At 39.4% G+C, this 23716-nt stretch overlaps 1 protein-coding gene and 1 pseudogene across 1 annotated transcript; both read left to right on the plus strand.

Moving 5' to 3' along the window:
* Nucleotides 1–585: 585 nt before the first annotated feature.
* On the plus strand, nt 586–2735 carry LOC134186488 (ras-related protein Rab-1A-like; annotated as a pseudogene).
* A 5296-nt stretch (nt 2736–8031) lies between these two features.
* On the plus strand, nt 8032–14714 carry LOC134186489 (adhesion G-protein coupled receptor G4-like). The gene is made up of 28 exons (XM_062654469.1): nt 8032–8089; nt 8190–8278; nt 8542–8590; nt 8657–8772; nt 9193–9388; nt 9454–9694; nt 9746–10649; nt 10707–10770; nt 10840–10895; nt 10965–11165; nt 11230–11298; nt 11365–11476; nt 11543–11689; nt 11756–11867; nt 11936–12059; nt 12120–12166; nt 12219–12333; nt 12405–12496; nt 12550–12655; nt 12722–12875; nt 13046–13112; nt 13251–13317; nt 13375–13463; nt 13698–13824; nt 13900–13941; nt 14013–14072; nt 14266–14346; nt 14403–14714. Exons 1-27 carry the CDS (start codon nt 8032–8034, stop codon nt 14305–14307), a joined length of 3546 nt encoding a protein of 1181 aa, XP_062510453.1. The 3' UTR covers nt 14308–14346; nt 14403–14714.
* Nucleotides 14715–23716: the final 9002 nt, after the last annotated feature.

The raw sequence follows: 23716 nt of genomic DNA on the forward strand, positions 1-23716 counted from the left end.
GAGTACTGAACGCCGTTACTACCTGCGTGAAGAGCGTCAAGGCTCTGACGATTCAGACGACCCAAGGCCCACAGACTGGAGCCTCTCAAGCCCCACGTACTCAGGTAACCATGTTGGGTGCTAGAACACCTGGACCAACATCAACAGCTACTCAGAGATCTTTGGCATTCGGAGCGATCGCAATAGGAGTCGCCGCAGGCGTCCTTTTCGTTTGAGACACTGAGCATTTTACAGTAACTTAGTACCTAGTTCTAGTTACATATTTGTTTGTTTGTTTGTTTCTCGATTTTCTCGTTTGTTTTCTCTGCTCTGCTTTTATGAGAGGACCTTCAACTAGATAGAAAGATAATCGCTGTACTGCTCTATGTTTCTGTATCAAATCGAAACAAACGTGGCTACTGCCATGTCGGCAAATATCTCGCAAAGATTCAGGTACACTATTAACTATTAGGGTCGCGGATAACCTTCCTGTGACACGTAACAGTGCGTCATTCCCGTAGGTTCAGGTGGAAATTTGCAGTGCGAGGTCGCGTGTGGAGAGCACCACACGCGACACGTAGACGATCATTAACTCGGCACGACAGAATGAACCCAAAATACGACTATCTATTCAAGTTGTTGCTTACTAGCGACTCTAGCGTGAGAAAGTCATGCTTGTTAATTAGATTCGCGGATGACACGTACATAGAGAGATACATCAGTACGATTGGAGTCGACTTCAAATCTGGACGATTGATCTGGATGGAAAGACGATCAAAATGCAAATTGAGACACTGCGGACAAGAAAGATACCGGACAAATTACAAAGAGCTATTATCTTGCCGCACACGGAATTATTGTTGTTTTATCATGTAACAGATCAAAAATCGTAAAGCAACGTAAGGCAATGGCTGCAAGAGATCAATCGATACGCATGCGACAATGTCAGTAGGCTTCTAGTGGGCAAAAAGTCCGACCTAACAACAACAAAAGTTTGATTACACCACAACTAAGGAATATGCCGAGCAATTGTTTATCCCTTTCTTAGAAACGAGTGCTAAGAACGCGACCAACGTTGAACAAGCGTTCATGACGATGGCTGCCGAGATCAAGAATCGAATGGGCCCGGCGGTAAGCTCAGATCCGAAGAAGATCAAGGTCGGACCTTTCAGCAGCGAGCATGTGCAGCATAAAAGCGGCTGCTGTTAAGAGTTACGACTGCTCCGCTGTGCGTATTCTGTGTGGGTGTTCTATAATTGGTTTTAGACAGTATGTAGTGAACTTTGCTGTCGTTTTTCTTTGTTTTATCCTCTAGCTAGCTACTTACGGTGTTCAAAGATAAATTTGGCACGTTTGGTATAATTTTAAAAAAGCTGAACATATTGGATTTGCTGATGGTGCTCTAAATCTTCTCCTAAGTAGCTTGTTCCAAGCAATGCTCAGGCATTCGTTTGTTCCGAAGGAATTTAAGGAGTTTGCTGTGGTTCCTATTATCAAGGACAAAAACAAAGACATTGTTGATCCGGATAATTAACCGAGGTATCACTGTTGCATCGGTTGTCTCAAAGCATTTGAGAGAGGAATTTTGCTAAAATAGGAGGATTTGATGTAGTCAAGTGACTATCAATTTGGGTTCAAGAAAGGTATTGGTTGTTCAGAATGTTTTCATGTTGTTCAAAAAGCTATTGATTATTATCTGTCTAATGGCAACAAATATGGTATGTTAGCTTGTGCATTAGATCTGTCCAAAGCATACGTTCGAGCATCACACTACGGTATCTTCTGTAAATTGATCAAACGAGGTTTCCTGTTGCTGTTGTGGAATTAATTGAGGGTTGATATACGAATCAGACGCTGAGGTAAATGGAATGGAAAATTACCTGAGAGTACTGGCGTAAGACGTGGAGTTAGACAGGGGTGTCCTGTCACTTTTTCTGTTTGATATTGTCTTGGATAATCTGTTGTGTAAATTGAAGGAGACCGGTAGAGGAGCAAAATGTGGAAGTTGGTATGTTGGTGGACTGGCTTATGCTGACGATATCATGCTGTTACTGTCTACTGTGAATGGATTACAGACTATGTTGGATGTATGTGGTCAGTTTGCTAAGGAGAACGCTATGAAATTCAATGTCCAGAAGTGTTCCGTCTCATGACTACCCGAAAACTGATTGCTACTGACCCTCATCTACAGTTGTGTGATATTAATGTACCTGTGACTCACCAATTCATTTGGGATGTCTATATTTAGTGAAGACAGGGATGTTACTGCATCTGTCAAAGCGCGTATTGAAAAATTCTACGGTGTTGCGAATGCCGTTATAGGAAAAATAGGCGCACTGAGTGGAGTGGAAGAAATCTGGAGACAGGATGATTACGAGTCACGTGCTAACGTGAGCACGTGCAAATATTGAATGGGCCAATCACTTAGACTGAACTGTTAGCCGTAGACAAGCAATGGAAGGTAAACGTAGAAACACAAGACAGCAAAATTAAACTATGCATGAGGCCTCTACCGAACAAACGACTTGTTGTACCTGAATTCTTCAATCCACGAGGTTCAGTGCAGAAGGTGTGCTCACTTTTCTTACGATTCTTGTCATTTTCAGCCTTTTTATCGTATCCGGAGGAGTCCTTGTTCAAAGAGCTCATCATATAGCAACGTGAAGCCGCCGAAGTCGCTTGCAAGGCCAATGCAATGTGTAGCCCGCTTTACGATCAATTTGAAACGAACTGCAGGCACGCTTTCCAAAACATGACTTGCGAAACAAGTTGTCTCTGGCGTCTGAATACTCTACTCCTCAATTCTACCGGACTGGGATTCTTTGTTTGTAATTGTCTCGACAACAACACGTACTGACGTAGTTCAACGAATCAATGTCGTGCAACGTGCAGTCCTACGATTATAGCTTGCCTAAGCCATTCTGTGTGCGCCCCTCTTATGCAAGGAGTAATCTCGAAATGCAACATAACGAGTACAGATTGCAATCAAGAATGTTGGACCAAGTACACTGCGGCAGCAAAAAGCTTCCCTTTTCTCACCGTCATACATGAATGTGACTGCGGCCCAGACGCTGTCTGTGTCTTTGTCTTTTTGTGTCATTGTGTTGTGCAACTCATATATGACGTATTCGTAGCTCACCAAGAGCAGTTTTCCATGGCGGTGGTATTAGCGGTAGTCATACAATTTCCAAGTACTAGCTTCTACAACAGGTATCTCACATATTTCTAACGTATGTATGTCAATTCTACATTTGTTTTTGCGCAGTTTCTAAACATTATCTACACATTTTATTGACTTTTCAACAAATTATTTAACGTATTGAGTAGACGTGGCTACCGCATTATAACTTCCGTGCTATTGAATCAATGGGTTTTAAATTTTTGTACGTTAGCTAACATTGAAAGACGTAGAGAAACATAGTTTGGGAACACGTAAACAGGAAACCGTTTTGTACTGATGGTTAATCTAGCTGTACTACTCAGGCAGTATCTTCACATACTTGTACCATTCTGTTGTAGTCGCACGTATAAGTAAGAGTGTCTCCTTTTTCTCATGTGCACTGCAGTTCATGCATTTATTCACGTACGTATTATATGCCAGCGGAATTGAGAGTCAACTCACTCTTCTTGTAATTTTATAACATTTAGCTCATGAGAGTCATAACATCAAACATCAGCAAGCAAATGTTGTCACTGACGCCATTAAGAATTGATTGCAACAGTCACACCAACGAAGATGGCAATAACCACAATTCCAATCACAATACCAGCAACATTAAGTTGAAGGGCTTGAGTTGATGCCTCCTTGGCTCCATTTATGTCTCCCAAGAGCAGGCGGTCACGGGCCTGCCCATCACAAAGTGCAACTTACTATATAATACACATATTTTTGGCAAGAGATACGAAACAAATAGTGAATAAGAAGGTAGGCAGCTACAGTAGATATAAATGTTTGAGCAAATATGTGATCCTACATGTAGACAACAATGAATCAGCCTGTATCAATCATAGAATGAGACGACTCTACACTCATGGAACTACCAAAAATTTAGTACTGTGCCTTGCAAATACAGGGATAACTGCAGTGACATCTCGCATCCTCCTCATCCTTCTCCTCCTGTATTGCTTCCGTCTAAACGGACACGCTACCTCTTCAGTGGGGACACAGACAAAGTCATAAAGAAGTTTTTCATAAAAATTGATGCATTAGTGTCTGTTTAAGTCACTAATGCGTCTAAAACCTTTGTGACATTTAGGGCAGACAACTATTTGTAAACCAACTTTTCCAAGTGACACTTGACTAAACTCCAGACAGGCATAGTAATGGTCTCTTCATACAGATCTTGATTTATTTGCTAAGTCATACCAACAGCTTTCTGGAGTGTTCAGTTCATTTAAGTCTTTCCTAATTATGTCTTTTCAGCTTTTCTTAGGGCTACCTTATGGACGTTTTTCTGATAACCACCCAAAGAAGCACATCTTGGGAATTCGATTGTTGGGCATTCGAGCCAAATGCCCTAACCATTGCATAAGTTGACTTATAAGTTTGATGTTTATAGTGTCAGGATCTCACCATCTTTGCGTTGTTGTTTCATTTGAGATATGATTTTTCCACTGTGTTTTGATAGAGATCCCAAGACACGACCGGAGACAACTATTATGAAAAGAGTTCAATTTCTGAAGATGCTTCTTCAAAGGGGTCTACGATTCATAGTCATGTAATAGTGTAGAGAGCATACAGTCATCATCTATTTTGCGTTTTGTCAATGTAGTCAGATTCTTATCCTCAAACACAGCCTTACGTAAAGCTCCAAATGTGTTGGCTTTCGTAATTCTGCAATCAACATCCAAGTCTAATTTTCCTGAAGCTTCAATTGTGGATCTAAGATATGTGAAATCTCGTACCATATTCAAAGTCACCATGTTCAGTATGTATGGGACTGAAATCTTTGGAACATAGCTCCATACCTGCAGCCATCACCTTAGTTTTCGGGATGCTCAGTGATAAACCAAAATCTTGACTTGTCTTCATATATTCAGTCACCGCTCTCATAGCCCCTGATCTAGTAGTTGACAGCAGGGCAACATCATCCGCATATTGACAGTCAGTTAGAAGCATTTTAGTAGAATTGCCCGTGTATCTCCGAAATAGCTTTTTTCATACTTGTAATTGATCATGACACCTACACGAGGATCCTGTACTCTTGTACTCCAGCGTTCCATTACAAAACACGCGTATAGATTAAAATGCACAGGAGCCATGCAACAGCCTTGTCGTAGTCCGTTATCAACACTGATTAGCTCTAGCAATGTTCCATTTAGTTTGATATGAGCCGTCATGCCATCACGAATGATCTGATGATGTCAATAGTGTAGTCAAACTCCAAGCTTCTTTCATGTTAACCACATGGCTGAGCGTGGAACAAAGTCATACGCTTTTTTTAGATCTACAAAACTGAAGAACGATTTTGCGTTTTATGTTCCCACGACTATTCAAGAAGTTGACGCATTGTGAAAATCATATCTGTGCAGCTCGTTGAGCCTCTGAAACCACACTATGACTTGGGTAGTACCTTCTCAGCAAGATTTTGTGTAATCGTTGTTCGAATGATGGAGGCTGCAACTTTTCCAACCATGTCTAGCAGGGCAATGCCTCTCCAATTGTCACAGTTTGTGAAATTGCCTCTCTTTAATATAGGAACCAACAGCATTTTTCCAATCTTTAGGAACAGATTTCTCTTTCCACACTGAGTAAATAAGTCAAAAAAAGTCATCAGCACAAGCAAATTTCATCATTTCTGGCAGAATTCCTGAACTTCCTGCCGACTTTCTAGACTATTCACTGCCGATTTCAGATGTTAACTATATGGCAGGTCGTCAAATTCAGATCGATATGGTCTCTGTTCAATTTCCAATCCTGCAGCGTCAAAGCTACTTATGGCACTCAATAGTTTTGTAAAATTGTGTCTCCACTGCTGTTGCTGTGCACTGGTCGTGACATATTGAACACCATCATCATCTTCAACTATTGCAGTTTTCATTGGAGCAAGGCCACTACAACCACGCTGCATTTCTCTTATGCATTTCCATGTCTTTCCATCAAACTTTCGCTTTTTGGTCTCTTCAGCTTTGCTACAAACCATTTGTTCTCTGCTGTTCGAACTGCCAACCGTGCCTTTCACGGAGCCTCTGCAAACATGTGATGATCCAAAGCATTGCTTGTACCAAGCCATTTGATGTACAAATTATTTCTGTTTTGAAGTAAGGGCTCAAGGACTTTCATGTTGTCTGTAAACTAGTCAGGGAGTTTCCTCTGTTCATTACCTAGAACAGACGTAGCTGTCTCATCTAGTGCAAATTTTATTAGTTACCATTTTCCTTCCACAGTCTTAGTGTTTGTCTTGGCTGAGTTTAGCACAAACTTGATTTTGGAAATCACCTCTGACTGAATTTTGACCTTCATCATCTGTTCGACTTGTACGCAGTCTAGAGACTGCAAACATGTGCTGGTGTTGTACTCTTGGTCTATAACTACGGTTAGCCTTCCCTTTTGACATTTTTAACTTTATTTGAAGGAGTTAGTGATCAGAGCCACATTCTGTGCCTCGTCTAACTGTTGCATTCAAACATCTCGTTTGATCTGTTTGTCTGGTGATTACAAAATCAATACAATGCCATTGTTTTGTCCCAGGATGTTGTCAAGTTTGTTTATAGATGTCACGCTTCTGAAACCAAGTGCTACAAATTGTTGCTGAATTTAGGGAAAGAAAAGAGAGATCTTTTCTTGCGTCATTTACTTTGCCAAGCCCATGAGGGCACACGCCATCATATTGATCTAATTCCAAGCATCTGGATCCAAAACGTGCATTGAAGTCACCTAATACTAGGTATGGCTCCCTGTGTAGCACTTCATTGAGAGCCCGTTGGAGGTTATCATAAATTGTACTTTTATCAGACTGGGATGCAGAAAATGTTGGTGCATAGCATGAAAAACGTGGATACGATCAGATACACACACCCCACATTGACACAACACACAAGTCTAGACAGAAGGCACCTGGGGTTCCAGTCTATAAATGTTTATAGTTGCAATTGGAGTGTGCCATTCTGAAAGCCTACATCGTTGAAGGGTATGTTGATGAGAGACATCATCATTCAGGTCGAAAGAAAGACTAAGAAGCATTCAAGATCGAGCTCGCATGAAGAAGGTACTAGGGAGAGGCATATCGAATAATATGTTACTCGACTCAATCCGAGGTTGGATCAGTTGGTTGTGTACAATCCAGACAGGAAGAGATAAGAACAGGGGGTATCCTACATTGGAGTCGAATTAAGTGCATCGGTTGTGGTATTCATTTGTGTGTTGTTGATATGATGGTGACAGAAGCTGTTTCCAACTGTACTATCCAAAAAGGAACTTATGAGGTGTGTGCTGAATCATGATCATCCTGGTGGTACATTGTACAGTCGATGTCAGTATGCTCTAATGTGTGTCTCATTTGCAGTACGTATCGCGAATGTGTGGTTACATTTCTGATGGTGTGAGGATGTGACCGTTGGACAACATTTTTGATGCAGTTGTGTGCTCCGACCTCATCTCTAGGGGTGTTCTCAGTACCACCAGGAATCACAATTGCTTATAAGTTGCTTCTAAGTAGACAGCCACCGTATCACATGTACACGAAGTCACTCATTTTACGTAGAGACGAATTTACTATAATTTTAATTTTGACAATCGACAAACGACCAATCTCAATTAACTGCCAACGTCCATGAGATGTTTTTACGAGAACAGCCTAATTCATATTTTTGCAATGTCTTTGCAATGGCGGACTGCTTTTATACGGGAACCTAACGTTGAGGAGTGGGATGCATCTATCTCCCGTACGTGACAACTTTCTTTGACGAAGAGACTCCACACTGCCATTGCAGCCAGTCATCTTGTTACTGGATTCGTAAGAGCACTCTTTACCGCATTCTGAAGCAATTAAAGCCCATTTTTTAGCGTCAGTTGAAACCGACAAGAGCACGATCTATAGTTGCACAGCCAAGATGGGTTGTGCAGCCTTTTTTCATCAGCTTGTACTATTGCAAGTGGTTGCTTCTACGGGTATGTACATATTCTTAACCATTCCATACTATCATTGAGGTCTCCGCCCATCACTATTACATCTAGAATTGTATTTGCTTGAGTGCTTTCTCTCTTGCAGCTATTGCGCAAACACTCGTTATTACTGAGCCGAAAATCGGTGATACGGTAAACTTCGATGAAGGGAAGAAGGTGTCTATCTTCGTTCTGGTGAGTTTACCGTCTTTTAGGTGCTGGTTCCAAGTAGGTGGGTGTTGTCGCAGGTAGTTGAGATACACTAGACTGTAGCATGCGAAGTATTTGCATTGGATTGTGGCGCGGTCATATCCATGCACGGCATGGTCATTGGGTCATTTCGCTATTTGAACTTCTAGAATTAAAATTTCAAAGCACATGAACAGACTCATGTAGATTAATTAATTTCAGTTGTATTCTATTTTGTAACATTTGTTTTTTCTATTGTTGTACTACAGACAACAGTGACAAATGGAGGCGGCATTTTTGAATACAAAGTTGTGTCTGGTAAGATGTGCTGTCAACTGTTAGTGTCAATGTGTTAGTGAAGTAGATAATTTGTCTTCCATGTAGTCAGTAGCGGGGAAGATATTAAACCTACTATTGAATTTGAACAACCGCATCTCAACAAGCTGACGTCAAGAGAAACGCTGGACAGAGAAAAACACGGGTCTTTGTTGGCCATCTCAGTAAGCTTTTGTCTTCTGTGGTCACTATGCGCAGTTGTTATTATACAACACTGAGCATGACTAGAATAAAAGATAGTAGATGCATAGAAAGAATGCAACAACACTGTTACACAATCAACTTTTATTTAGTTAATTTGAGCAGGTATCTGCAGTCATCGCAGTGACATAAATAGTTATTAAGCCACACAGGCATCGCTCACACAAAGGCAGCAACTTGACACTAGGTATGCCATTGATGGTGCTGGTAGCTTGTGCTTGACAGTATGCTTTGAAAAATTCTGTGCTCAAACTTTTCTTCTATGAGAAAACTAGCTTTTTACATAGTCTGATGGAGAAACTAGGCCAGTACATCACTTTGCACTACAGCACATATCATGAAATCAGAGTGAGAGGAATCTTATTGGATTTTGTTTTTGTTAGATTCAAGTCAATTATGTTTTGGGCCAAGACACGTTTTCTGACTTCAGCACTTTTACTTTAAGAATAGTAGATGTTAACGACCATGGTCCAGTATTTACGAACTTTGACAAAGGCACAGGATACATTGCTACAGTTACAGAGAATGTCACAACAGGTTTTGTCTTACGGACCATTTCAGTTTCGGATGGAGATGCAGGTATTTTACCTTGTTGAGTACTGTACAGTGTAATTGTGTTGCATTCTAATGTTGCGTACTTTCAGATGATCCTAACAATGTTGTTGTGCTTACTGTTGCTCCACCCTATGATCTTCTTTTTGAGTTCCTCAACTTTGAATTGGTATTTTATGGTAACCCTGGTGATTTAGACAGAGAAAAGAAAAACAGTTATCTACTGAGTGTAACGGCTACCGATGGTGGAACACCTTCTCGGTCGAATCAGACTACTGTTACTATTACTGTGGGTGATGCCAATGACAATACTCCTGTTATCACTAATAACGGGTACTGATAATTACGTTTTTATTTGTTCATAGTTTGACTGGGTTTTGTTAGGTCAAAATACTATGTTGCAAGTAATGCCCAGATTGGCTTCCAAATCACATCTGTAACCTTTACTGATGAAGATATTGGAGTCAATGCTGAAGTGACATTCATGTTGGTGAAGGGTGGTGATAACAAGCTGGCCATCGATTCTAACAATGGAAGCATCTACGTAATAGCTTCTATTGTCAATGACACAGAGTTTACTCTAACTGTCACTGCAAAAGACAAAGGCACACCAGCCTTGTCAACTGATGGTGTTATTGTCATTGTTGTTGAACAACCTAATGATTATACTCCTGTGTTCTCAAATTTGCCTAATCAAACCAACATTGTTGAGAATAGTGCAGTTCCGTCTTTGCTATTTACAGCAATCGCATCTGATGGTGATTCGTCTGACACGTTAGAAGGCCAATTCTCATTTTCTGTTCCAACTTCTAGTCCATACATAAGTATCAACAGCAGCACTGGAAAGATTACACTCGGAAAATCATTTGACAGAGAGGAGCAAAATACACTGAACTTTACCATTCGTGTTACTGATAAAGCACTGAGATTGGCAAAGTCAGCTGATGCCACTCTGACAGTCACAGTCCTGGACGAGAATGACAACAGTCCTGAATTCGATAAGAAGGTTTATGAAAAAGGTGTTGCAGAGAATAGTACTATTGGTACAACTATACTGATTGTTTCTGCCAGCGATTTGGATGAGGGAACAAATCAGAAACTGAAATACTATTTTGAGTCCACAACAGATGATGGCTTTTTCTTACTAAATCAAGAAACAGGTGCTCTAAGCATAAAGAAGACTCTTCATCAAAAAACAAACCCTGTGCATAATGTTACTGTTGTTGCTGAGGATGCTGGCTCTCCTAAACTGAATGCGACAGCTGTGGTGAAGATTAATGTCATTGAAGTGAATGACAACAGTCCCGTGTTTAGTTACGTTTCTCCTGACATTTATATTGATTAGGAGTTGGTTCCCACAACTGCTTTCTACACCATCAATGTAACAGATGCTGATGATGGTGTTGCTGGTCAGTTTGATGTTGCAGTTATAGTATGTCAAAACATGAAGTGTTTTGTTTGTTATATTTACAATCAAGATCCGACGATGGTTGTCATTTCTAATACTACTACACTTTCCGAGTTGCTTACTGTAGTAAGTTGACTTTGTATTATTAGAATATTGTGGAACAACAAGTAATGTCTTGTTTACTTTGTTCTAAAGGCAACTAATCTTTCATCAGACACATTTTCTTCTGCAAGTGGCGATAGTATTGTTACTAAGCTATCTAATCTTGTTTCTGATCAGAATCTGACTTCTTCTGATGTGGATGATAGTATCAAGGTGTTGACTTCTCTAGTTTCTATTCAAGAGGAGATATTGAGGACAAAGAAGAATTTTACTCCAACTGACAATTACATTGCTGTGAATTGTTATGCTATAATGGTGCTATTGGTTGCATGTTGCACTGTTTTCTGGGCATTGTTAGGGACACATCAACGCTTCAGGAAAACTTTTGGACACCAACAATCAAACTGCATGGCTTAGCCTGAACTCTGTTTGTTCAATTTTGCTGCATTTGGTCTGTGTTCAATTATTTGCATCAGGTGCTTTTTTTGTTTAGAATAATGGGGCTCCTGCTTTTGTGGAATCCATGGAGAGATTTGGTCGATTGATTTCCTCTTCATTGCCAATCGATGACAACAAACTTATAACATTTGCAACTGATAATATAGGTAATAAGCAATTGTTCTATAAGCTGAAATGGGAACAACATCGATTTATGACATCTGTTTTCTCAGTTTTAACGTTTACGACTGTTAGCAAGTCAATGTTCCAACCGATTTCTTTCGATGGTGAATTTTCAGCTGGAAATGGCATTGATAATACGAAGGACTCTTCATCGTATATTTCATCAAGTGTTTTGTCATATCTCCTTAAAGAGACTGGTAATAATTGGGACAATCAAAACATTGTATTGATTATAGATTCTTGTAACAGTGTCTGTGTTCCAGGTGCTGATAAACTTGCTGTTTCTAATGTTGTGTTAAAAGGCGTGCAGGAGTTCTTGCCTCCATCTTTGATGACATCTGAAGACTTGTCTCATCAATCAATTGGTGACTTGAGGTGTTGTGTTCTAACAAAGTCGGATTTTACAATTGAGATATGTTATGATGGTATACATTCATGTATAGAAAGATGGCAAATGATTTGCCACACACTGATGTTGTCTCACTGTCGATATTGGAGGTTGGAAAACTGGATAGTCTAAACTACAACTTGCCAAACCCTATCGACATCAGATACACAAATGTAGAGGTAGATTGCTGTAAGTACGTGCCTTAGTGTGTCAATGGTAGCACAATGTGCTTGTTCTAGTTTCAGAATAACTCTGAGTTTCGTTGTGCTTACTACCAATTTGAAAGGTATAGTGTATACACGTATTATTGTACATGTCTGTTATGTACTTGTATTTAGCAACACTTGGTCGTCCAATGGTGTTACAACAGAAATACTTGGAGGAGGAAACATTTTATGCAGCAGCACTCATCTTACCAGTTTCAGTGTTCTTACGTCAGTTCAGGGAGCTGTGGTAATTATAACTGCATTAAAAACGGGTATGTCACATAATTCTTGAAATCTGTCATTGGTGTGTATACATAGATCACAGACAGTTTGAGGTACATTACTTACGTTGGTTGCGGAATATCTCTTGTTTGTATGGTTTTAGCTCTCATCTGTCTCATCTACTTCAGGTCTCTTATGTAGTTTTATCATTTACTGATGTATTTTAATGCTGTTTTCTAAGGTCGGATTTATATCCTCAGAAGAACTTTGTTAACATCAATTTCCTTATTGCTCTGACTCTAGCTGTTACGTTCTTTCTAGCAGGAATAGATCAATCTAGCAACCGGGTATGATTGAGAGTGATTTTAAATATTATGTAGATTGCATGTATACATTCAATCTGTTGAATTCAGGCTACATGCAAGGCAATGACCATCATAATGCACTATCTGTTTCTGGCTGCATTTTGCTGGATGTTGTGTGAAGGAATCCTACTTTACTTGATGATAGTTGTTATATTTGACAGTGGGAAGACTTATTACCGGCAATTTCTTGCCTTGGGATGGGGTGAGTGACACTCGATCTTCTTTGACATTTGGCTTTGCCAATTAGCTAAGAATGTTTGTTGTTGTTATTGTAGTTGTTGTTGTTGTTGCTGTTGTTTTGTGTATGTACTTATATTTTGGAGTGAAAAGAGTAGGTATATATAAAGTTTGTAAATCTGTTTTATTGTTCAGGGCTTCCAGCTGTTGTTGTAGCTATTAGTGTTGGAATTAAGCACGACGAGTATGGCTCTTATGACTAGTAAGTTACCTTTAATGATTGGTTTTATAGAATAAGACTATCTAACTATGTTTACATTCAGCAAAGTTAGAAATATGGCTTTTGTAAAAACCATTATGATTATAACTACTTTGTTTTATTGGTTTTCTTTGTATTTAGTTGTTTTCTCACTCATCATTATGGACTTATTTATGCTTTCATTGCTCCTATGATTGCAATAATTTTGGTATATTTAACTTTGTGTTAGTGTTTATGGTAAAGTTGTGACTGTGATTGGTATTAGGCAAACTTTGTGATTTTCGTCATTGTTCTGAAGATTGTCACAGAGTTCAAAGGGAAATCTGACATGCGGGAAAGGAAACAAGTTATAAAGTGATACAGCGTTTGTGCGGTTGTTTAGATAATGTTTACAACATTACAATCAATCAGATTCTTGTAAACACACACACACACACACACACACACACACACACACACACACACACACACACACACACACACACACACACACACACACACACACACACACACACACACACACACACACACACACGCTCACTCATGCCAACATTTATGAATGAATTTAATTATTTGTGTTGTTTGAAGGGCCAGCTTGAGAGCTATTGCTGTGTTATTACCAATTCTGGGACTTACTTGGATCATTGGAGTGTTTGCAGTTGACAGCTTGTCTGTGTATCTGGCACACACTTTCACTATCTTCAACAGTTTGCAGGTATGTTCTAACTGAATGTATTGCTGTCATTGATATGAGTGTTGTTTCTGACCTACATGTATTTTTATTTAACAGGGTCTTTTTGTCTTTATTTTTCATTGCGTTCTAAATAATGGGGTTTGTGGTTGTCATCAAAGTTCAATTTTAGGAGCTAGTTTTTATGTTGGTAATATTACGTTTTCTTGAAGGTGCGTAAAGGGTTTCAGAAACTGAAGGAAAGTCGTAAACGGAGAAAGGAAGCGGAAACAGTAAGTCTTTGTGTAAAGTCTAGTTATTGTGAGTGTGTGTGTGTGTGTGTGTGTGTGTGTGTGTGTGTGTGTGTGTGTGTGTGTGTGTGTGTGTGTGTGTGTGTGTGTGTGTGTGTGTGTGTGTGTGTGTGTGTGTGTGTGTGTGTGTGTGTGTGTGTGTGTGTGTAATACATTTTCATGGACCTATGTTTAGTTCACCATGAGCAATTATTCATGGCAGTGGTACAAGCGGTAGTCATGCCTACAATTGCAAGCGCTATAGCTTCTACAACAGGTATCTCACATATTTCTAACCTGTGTAATGTCAATTCTACGTTTGCTTTTGCGCAGTTTCTAAACATTATCTACACATTTTAGTGGCTTTTTCAACACATTGTTCAACGTATTGGGTAACCTAGCTACCTAAAGGCACTGTATATAGATATAACTTGCAACATTGTTGTGCTCTTGAGTCGATGCTATAGGTTATAGATTGTTGTACGTTAGCATCGAAAGACGTAGAGAAACAGGAAGTTAAAGAAAGTGTGAACAGGAAACTGTTTTTTACTGATGGTTAATCTAGCTCTACTATATACATAGTCTGACACAATGTTGTACCATTCTGCTGTAGTCACACGTAAATAAGAGTTTCTTCTTTTCTCATTTGCACTGTTGTTAATGCATTTAGTCGCATGCGGGAACGAAATCGAGAGTCACCTCAGTCTTCTCCATTCTAAGTGTTGACATCTCAAAATGGACCCTTGATTCTAGCATAGCATAAGATATACTAGATCCTGCAGTTAGTGTTTCTTCTCTGCCATATGGTGAATGATGTTATTACCAGCATACAACTGTCAATCGTGGAAAGCCATGAATCAGAAATCATTCGTTCCTCTTTCCATTGTTTTCAAATCTTTTATCTGCAACACGGGGTCATTAGATGCTTCGAGACTCTATAATTTTTTGGCTGTTTGAAATTTTCCATTGCTATTGTTAGTCAAGAAGATAAACACTCTGTTTGCTAATGCTGTAGATACAGATGTCAGGTCTAAGACTTGAACCCAACTGATCATGGACGAAGACATCTATTATGCCTGCCAGGTCACATTCAAGGAAGAATCCGCACATAGCTTTATATATATAATTTGTAAAGAATCTGCAATAATTAATCCTCAGCAGCACTAATTATGGCGCCAAGCTAGTATAGCGATCCTGCATGAGCCAAAGCTACAGGGCAATACAATGTCTGCTTTCCATGGCACAGTGGACTTTTGTCAGAGATATACTCGTTGTATCTGTACAAGTTTTCGTTGTGAATTAATTAAGATATCACAAAGTGTCCATTTGAAAATAGATACAGGTCACCTTGTACACTGCAGCCGAACAAACTATATATAGCCATATAGACAAATTCTAATCGTCTCCGGAGGAGTCCTTGTTCAAGGAGCTCATCATATTAAGCAATGTGAAGATGCCGAAGCCGCTTGCAAGGCCAATGCAATGTGTAGCCCGCTTTACGATCGATACGCAAGAAGCTGCGATTCCTCTTTGCTAAACAGGACTTGCGAAACAAGTTGTCTCTGGCTTGCGAATGCTCTGCTCCTCAATTCTACCGGATTCGTTGGTTGTAAATGTTACGACAACAACACGTACTGCCGTAATTTCAAGGATCAATGTCGTGCAACGTGCAGCCCTGCAGTTAGCGCTTGCCTAAGCCATTCTATGTGCGCCCCTCTTATAGAAGGAGTAATATCGAAATGCAACTTAGTAACGAGTATAGACTGCAATCAAGGATGTTGGACCAACTACACTGCGGCTACAAAAAGCTTCCCTATTCTCACCGTCTTGCATGAATGTGACTGCGGACGAGACGATGTCTGTAACCGAGTGAAGAACGCCATTAAAACCTGCGACTCTGTTAATGTTATTGAAGTAAATGACAACAGTCTCGTGTTTAGTGACGATTTTTCTGACATCTATGTTGATTAGGAGTTGGCTATCGCAACTGCTTTCTACACTGTCAATGTAACAGATGCTGAGGATGGTGTTGCCGGTCAGTTTGATGTTGCAGTTATAGTTCGTCAAAACATGAAGTGTTTTGTTTGTTGTATTTACAATCAAGATCAGACAATAGTTGCCATTTCTAATACTACTACACTTTCCGAGTTGCTTACTGTAGTAAGTTGACTCTGTATTATTAGAATATTGTAGAACAACAAGTAATGTCTTGTTTAATTTGTTCTAAAGGCAACTAATCTTTCCTCAGACACATTTTCTTCTGCAAGTGCCGATAGTATTGTTACTAAGCTATCTAATCTTGCTTCTGATCAGAATCTGACTTCTTCTGATGTGGATGATAGTATCAACGTGTTGACTACTCTAGTTTCTATTCAAGAGGAGATATTGAGGACAAAGAAGAATTTTACTCCAACTGGCAATTACATTGCTGTGAATTTTTATGCTATAATGTCTACCATTAGTTGTTGTACTTATTTCTGATAATTGTTAGAAACACATCAACGCTTCAGGCAAACTTTTGGACACCAACAATCAAACTGCATGGCTTAGCCTGAACTCTGTTTGTACAATTTTTGCTGCATTTGGTCTGTGTCAATCATTTACATCAGGTGCCTTTTTTGTTTAGAATAATGGGGCCCCTGCTTTTGTGGAATCCGTGGAGAGATTTGGTCGATTGATTTCCTCTTCTATGCCAATTGATGACAACAAACTTATAAAATTTGCAACTGATAATATAGGTACTAAGGAATTCTTCTCTAAGCTGATGGGAAACAACATCGATAAATGACATCTGTTTTCTCAGTTTTAACGTTTACGACTGTTACCAAGTCGATGGTCCAACCGATTTCTTTCGATGGTGAATTTTCAGCTGGAAATGGCATTGATAATACGAAGGACTCTTCATCGTATATTTCATCAAGTGTTTTGTCATATCTCCTTAAAGAGACTGGTAATAATTGAGATAATCAGAACATTGTATTGATTATAGATTCTTGTAACAGTGTCTGTCTATCCAGGTGCTGATAAACTTGCTGTTTCTAAGGTTGTGTTAAAAGGCGTGCAGGAGTTCTTGCCTCCATCTTTGATGACATCTGAAGACATGTCTCATCGATCAATTGGTGACTTGAGGTGTTGTTTTCTAACAAAGTCGGATTTTGCAATTGAGATATGTTATGATGATACACATTCATGTATAGGAAGATGGCAAATGATTTGCCACACACTGATGTTGTCTCACTGTCGATATTAGCGATTGGAAAACTGGATAGTCTAAACTATAACTTGCCAAACCCTATCAACATCAGATACACAAATGTAGAGGTAGAGTGCTGTAAGTACGTGCCTTAGTGTGTGAATGGTAGCACAATGTGCTTGCTTTAGTTTCAGAGTAACTCTGAATTTCGTTGTGCTTACTACCAATTTGAAAGGTATATTGTATATAAGTATTATTGTGCATGTCTGTTATGTACTTGTATTTAGCAACACTTGGTCGTCCAATGGTGTTACAATGGAAATTCTTGGAGAAGGAAACATTTTATGCAGCAGCACTCATCTTACCAGTTTCAGTGTTCTTACGTCAGTTCAGGAAGCTGTATTAATTATAACTGAATTACAAAAGAGTATGTCACATAATTCTTGAAATCTGTCATTGATGTGTATACATAGACCACAGTCAGTTTGAGGTACATCACTTACTTTGGTTGCGGAATGTCTCTTGTTTGTATGGTTTTAGCTCTCATTTGTCTCATCTACTTCAGGTCTCTTATGTAGTTTTATCATTTACTGATGTGTTTTAATGCTGTTTTCTAAGGTCGGATTTATATTCTCTGAAGAACTTTGTGAACATCAATTTCCTTATTGCTCTGACGCTAGCTGTTACGTTCTTTCTAGCAGGAATAGATCAATCTAGCAACCGGGTATGATTGAAAGTGATTTTATTTAACATATAGATAGCATGTATACATTCAATCTGCTGAATTCAGGCTACATGCAATGGCCATCATAATGCACTATCTGTTTCTGGCAGCATTTTGCTGGATGTTGTGTGAAGGAATCCTACTGTACTTGATGATAGTTGTTATCTTTGACAGTGGGAAGACCTATTACAGGCATTTTCTTGCCTTGGGATGGGGTGAATGACACTCAATCTTCTTTGACATCTAAGGCTTTGCCAATTAGCTAAGAATGTGTCTTGCTGTTGTTGTTGTTCTTGCTGTTGTTGTCTTTGTGTCTATGTACGTACATATTGGAGTGAACGGAGTAGGTAGATATACAGTTTGTAAATCTCTACATTTGGCTTTTGTTTGACTGTTCAGGGCTTCCAGCTGTTCTTGTAGCTATTAGTGTTGGAAGTAAGCACGACCAGTATTGCTCTTATGACTAGCAAGTTACCATTAATGATTGCTCTCATAGAATAAGACTATCTAACTATCAATCGTAAATGTTTACATTCAGCGAAGTTAGAAATATGGCTTTGTACAAAACATTATGATTATATCTCCTTTGTTTTATTAGTATTATTTGTATGTAGTTGTTTTCTCACTCATCATTATGGACTTATTTATGCTTTCATTGCGCCTATGATTGCAATAATTCTGGTATTATTAACTTTTGGTGTTTATGGCAAAGCTGTGATTGTGATTGGTATTAGGCAAATTTTGTAATTTTCGTCATTGTTCTGAAGATTGTAATAGAGTCCAAAGCAAAATCTAACTTGGGAAAAAGAGAACAAGTTATAAGGTGATGCAGTATTTGTTAGGTTATTTTCATATATTAAAATTACAGTCAAGAAGATTCTCTCTCACACACACACACACACACACACACACACACACACACAAACACACACACACACACACACACACACACACACACACACACACACACACACACACACACACACACACAAACACTCATGCCTACATTTATAAAAATTAATTTAATTATTTGTTGTGTTTGAAGGGCAAGCTTGAGAGCTATTGCTGCGTTAGTACCAATTCTGGGACTTACTTGGATCATTGGAGTGTTTGCAGTTGACAGCTTGTCTGTTTATTTGGCACACATTTTCACTATTTTCAACAGTTTGCAAGTATATTCTAAGTTAATGTATTGCTCTCATTGATGTGAGTTTTATTCTGACCTACATGTTTATTTATTTAATAGGGTTTTCTAGTGCTTATTTTTCATTGCATTCTAAATGATGAGGTTTGTGGTTGTCATATCAAAGTTCAATTTGAAGAGCGAGTTTTATGTTTGTTTTCTGGAATTAGGTGCGTAAAGGGTTTCAAACAGTGAAGGAAAAACATAAACGAAAAAGGGAAGCGGAAACAGTAAGGGTTTGTGTAATGTCTAGTAATTGTGTGAGCGTGTGTATGTGTGTGTGTGTGTGTGTGTGTGTGTGCGTGCGTGCGTGCGTGTGTGCGTGTGTATGTGTGTACGTGTGTGCCTGCATGTGTCTGTGGTTGTGTCTGTGTCTGTGTCTTCGTCTGTTTCTGTGTCTGTGTCTTTCTGTGTCAGTGTGTTATGCAACTTCTAAATGACGTATTTTTAGTTCACCAAGAGCAGTTTTCCATGGAGGTGGTACTAGCGGTAGTCATACAATTTCAAGTGCTAGCTTCTACAAGAGATATCTCACATATTTCTAACGTATATAATGTCAATTCTACATTTATTTTTGCGTAGTGTCTAAACATTATCTACACATTTCATTGGCTTTTGAACAAATTATTCAACGTATTGAGTAGACCTAGCTACCGCATTATAACTTTCGTGCTGTTGAATCAATAGGTTTTAACTTTGTACGTTAGTATTGAAAGACGTAGAGAAACATAGTTAAGGAACATGTGAACAGGAAACCGTTTATACTGATGGTTAATCTAGCTCTACTACTCAGGCAGTATCTTCACAATCTTGTACCATTCTGTTGTAGTCGCACGTATAAGTAAGAGTGTCTTCTTTGTCTCATGTGCACTGCATTTCTTGCATTTATTCACGTACGTATTATATGCGAGCGGAATTGAGAGTCACCTCACTCTTTTCTTAATTTCAAGAGTCGACCCCTTGAAAGGTGACACGGTAGATATTGGACACTGAGAGTGGAGTGTGAACACACATAGAATAGAGAGTAGGCTGTATACAAATAGTGTATAGCACAACTTACGATACATGTTGTCAGGAGTGATATTTGAATCCACGCCCGCATAGAGACGCTTGATTAAGCTCTTAGCATAGCATATATGACACTAGATCCAGCAATTAAAGTTTCTTCTCTGCCATATGGTGAATGGTACTAATAGAACTTTCTTGCAGACCGACTGCAGAACTTATTAAGACTTCTTAGATCGTTTGATGTGCTCAGCATACAATTGTCAATGATGGAAGCTATGAATCAGAAATCGTTCCTCTTGAACCACGCAACTTTGTGATTGTTTCTAAATCTTTTAGACTTGGACTGCAACAAGATGTCATTATATATTTCGAGACCTTACGATTCTTGACCGCTTTAAAAATATTTTCATTGGTATTGTTAGTTAACTCAAGAATTAATTAAGGTAAACACTCTGTTTGCTAATGCTGTAGATACAGCTGTCAGGTCTGAGACTTGAATCCAACTGATCATGGACGAAGACATAATATGCCTGCCAGGTCACCTGCAAGAAAAAGTCTGCACTTAGCTTTATTTGTAAAGCATCTGCAATAATTAATCCTTAGCACCACCAATTATGACGCCAGGTATAGCAATCCTGCACGAGCCAAAGCTACAAGGCAGTGCAATGTCTGCTTTCTATGGCACAGTGGACATTTGTCAGAGATATAGACTTACTGTATCAGTACAAGTTTGCGTTGTGAAGTAAGATATCACAAGGTGTCCATTTGAAAATAGGTTCAGGTAAACTTGTACAGCTGAACAAACTAGACACATTCGGCGCAAATCAGACCCAGGGCAGCGGAGATACGCCCAGCCACACATACACACTGTTGACACACACACACACACACACACACACACACACACACACACACACACACACACACACACACACACACACACACACACACACACACACACACACACACACACACATACACGCACGCACACACACACACACACACACACACACACACACACACACACACACACGCACGCACGCACGCACACACAAACACACAAACACACACACACACACCTCCCTCTCCTCCTCCTGTATTGCTTCCGTCTAAACAGACACGCTACTTCTTCAGTGGGGACACAGACAAAGTCATAAAAAGTTTTCCCATAAAAATCGATACATTTGTGACTCTTTAAGCCCTAATGCGACTGAAACCTTTGTGACATTTAGGGCAGACAACAGTTTGTAAATCAACTTTGCCAGATGACACTTGACTAGACTCCAGACAGGCATGGTAATGGTCTCTCCAGGCAGATCCTGATTTATTTGCTAAGTCATACCAACAGCTTTCTGGAGTGTTCAGATCATTTAGGTCTTTCCTAATTATGTCTTTCCAGCGTTTCTTAGGGCCACCTTGTGTACGTTTTCAGATAACTACCCAAAGAAGTACATCTTGGGAATTCGGTGGTGGGGCATTTGAGCCAAATGCCCTAACTATTGCATACATCGTCTTATAAGTTTGATGTTTATAGTGTCAGGATCTCCCCATCTTTGCGTTGTTGTTTCATTTGACATATCATTTTTCCACTGTGTTGTGATATTGATTCCAAGACACGACCGAAGACAACTATTATGAAAAGAGTTCAATTTCTGAGAATGTTTCTTCAAAGAGGTCCACGATTCAGAGCCATATAATAGTGTAGAGAGGACACGAGCATCATATACTTTGCGTTTTGTCAATGTAGTCAGATTCTTATCCTCAAAAACAGCTTTACGTAAAGCTCCAAATGTCTTGGATGATTTCGTAATTCTGCAATCTACATCCAAGTCTAATTTTCCTGAAGCTTCAATTGTGGATCTAAGATATGTAAAATCTCGTACATATTCAGTGTCACCATGTTCAGTATGTATGGGACTGAAATCTTTGAAACATACCTCCCTACCTGCAGCCATCACCTTAGTTTTCGGGATGCTCAGTAATAAACCAAAATCTTGACTTGTCTTCATATATTCAGTCACCGCACTCATAGCCTCTGATCTAGTAGTTGACAGCAGGGCAGCATAATCCGCATATTGACAGTCAGTTAGCAGCATTTCAGTAAAATTGTGCGTGTATCTCCGAAATAGCTGTCTATCATACTAGTAATTGATCATGACACCTACACGAGGATTCTGTACTCTTGTACTCCAGCATTCCATTACAAAACACGCGTATAGATTAAAAAGCACAGGAGCCATGTAACAGCCTTGCTGTAGTCCGTTATTAACACTGATTGGCTCTAGCAATGTTTTATTTAGTTTGATTTGAGCCGTCATTTTGTCATGGAATGATCTGATGATGTCAATAGTGTGGTCGAACTCCAAGCTTCTTTAATGTTAACCACATGGCTGAGCGTGGAACAGAGTCATACGCCCTTTTTTAGATCTACAAAACTGAAGAACGATTTGCGTTATGTTCCCACGGCTATTCAAGAAGTCGAAACACTGTGAAAATCATATCTGTGCAGCTCTTTGAGCTTCTGAAACCACATTGTGACTCTGGTAGTATCTCCTCAGCAAGATTTGTGTAACCGTTGTTCGAATGATGGAGGCTGCAACTTTTCCAACCGTGTCCAGCAGGGCAATGCCTCTCCAATTGTCACAGCTTGTGAAATTGCGTTTCTTTGGTATAGGAACCAACACAACATTTGCCCAATCCTTAGGAACAGATTTCTCTTTCTACACTGATTGAACTCAATCGAGTAAATGAGTCAAGAAAAAGTCATCAGCACAAGCAACTTTTATATTTCTGGCGGAATTCCTAAACTTCCTGCTGACTTTCTATTATTTAGACTATTGACAGCCGATTTCGGATCTTAACTAGATGGCATGTCGTCAAATTCAGATGGATATGATCTCTGTTCAATTTTTTCCAATCCTGCAGTGTCAAAGGTACTTATGGCATTCAATACTATTGTACAATGGTGTCTCCACTGCTGTTCTTGCTTACTGGTCGTGACACATGGAACACAGTCATCATCTGCAACTATTGCAGTTTTTATTGCTGCAAGGCCACTACGACCACGTCGTTTTTGGGCCTCTTCAGCTTTTGCTACAAACCATTTGTTCTTTGCTGTTCGAGCTGCCAACCGTGCCTTTCTACGAGCCTCTACAAACATGTGATGATCCAAAGCATTGCTTGTACCAAGCCATTTGATGTACAAAATGTTTCTCTTTTGAAGTAATAGCTCAAGAAATTCCATGTTGTCTCTAAACTAGTCAGGGTGTTCCCTCTGTTCATTACCTAGAACAGACGTGACTGTCTCAACTAGTGCAGATTTCATTAGTAACCATTTCTCTTCCGCAGTCTTAGTGTTTGTCCAGTCTTGGCTGAGTTTAGCCCAAACTTAATTTTGGAAATCACATTTGACTGAATTTTGACCTTCGTCATCTGTTCAACTTGTACGCAGTCTAGAGACTGCAAACTTATGCTGGTGTTGTACTCTTGGTCTATAACTACGGTTAATCTTCCATTTTGAAATTTTGAACTTTATTTGA

Source organism: Corticium candelabrum, chromosome 11, assembly GCF_963422355.1.
Source record: "Corticium candelabrum chromosome 11, ooCorCand1.1, whole genome shotgun sequence".
In the NCBI taxonomy this organism is placed as follows: domain Eukaryota; kingdom Metazoa; phylum Porifera; class Homoscleromorpha; order Homosclerophorida; family Plakinidae; genus Corticium; species Corticium candelabrum.

Excerpts from the sequence above, each read along its gene's own strand:
- LOC134186489 (XM_062654469.1), top strand. The coding sequence starts at position 8,032 with ATGGGTTGTGCAGCCTTTTTTCATCAGCTTGTACTATTGCAAGTGGTT. Across the intron at positions 9,695-9,745 it reads CCTGTTATCACTAATAACGG|GTCAAAATACTATGTTGCAA; the intron begins GTACTGATAATT and ends GGGTTTTGTTAG. Across the intron at positions 13,942-14,012 it reads ATTGCGTTCTAAATAATGGG|GTGCGTAAAGGGTTTCAGAA; the intron begins GTTTGTGGTTGT and ends GTTTTCTTGAAG.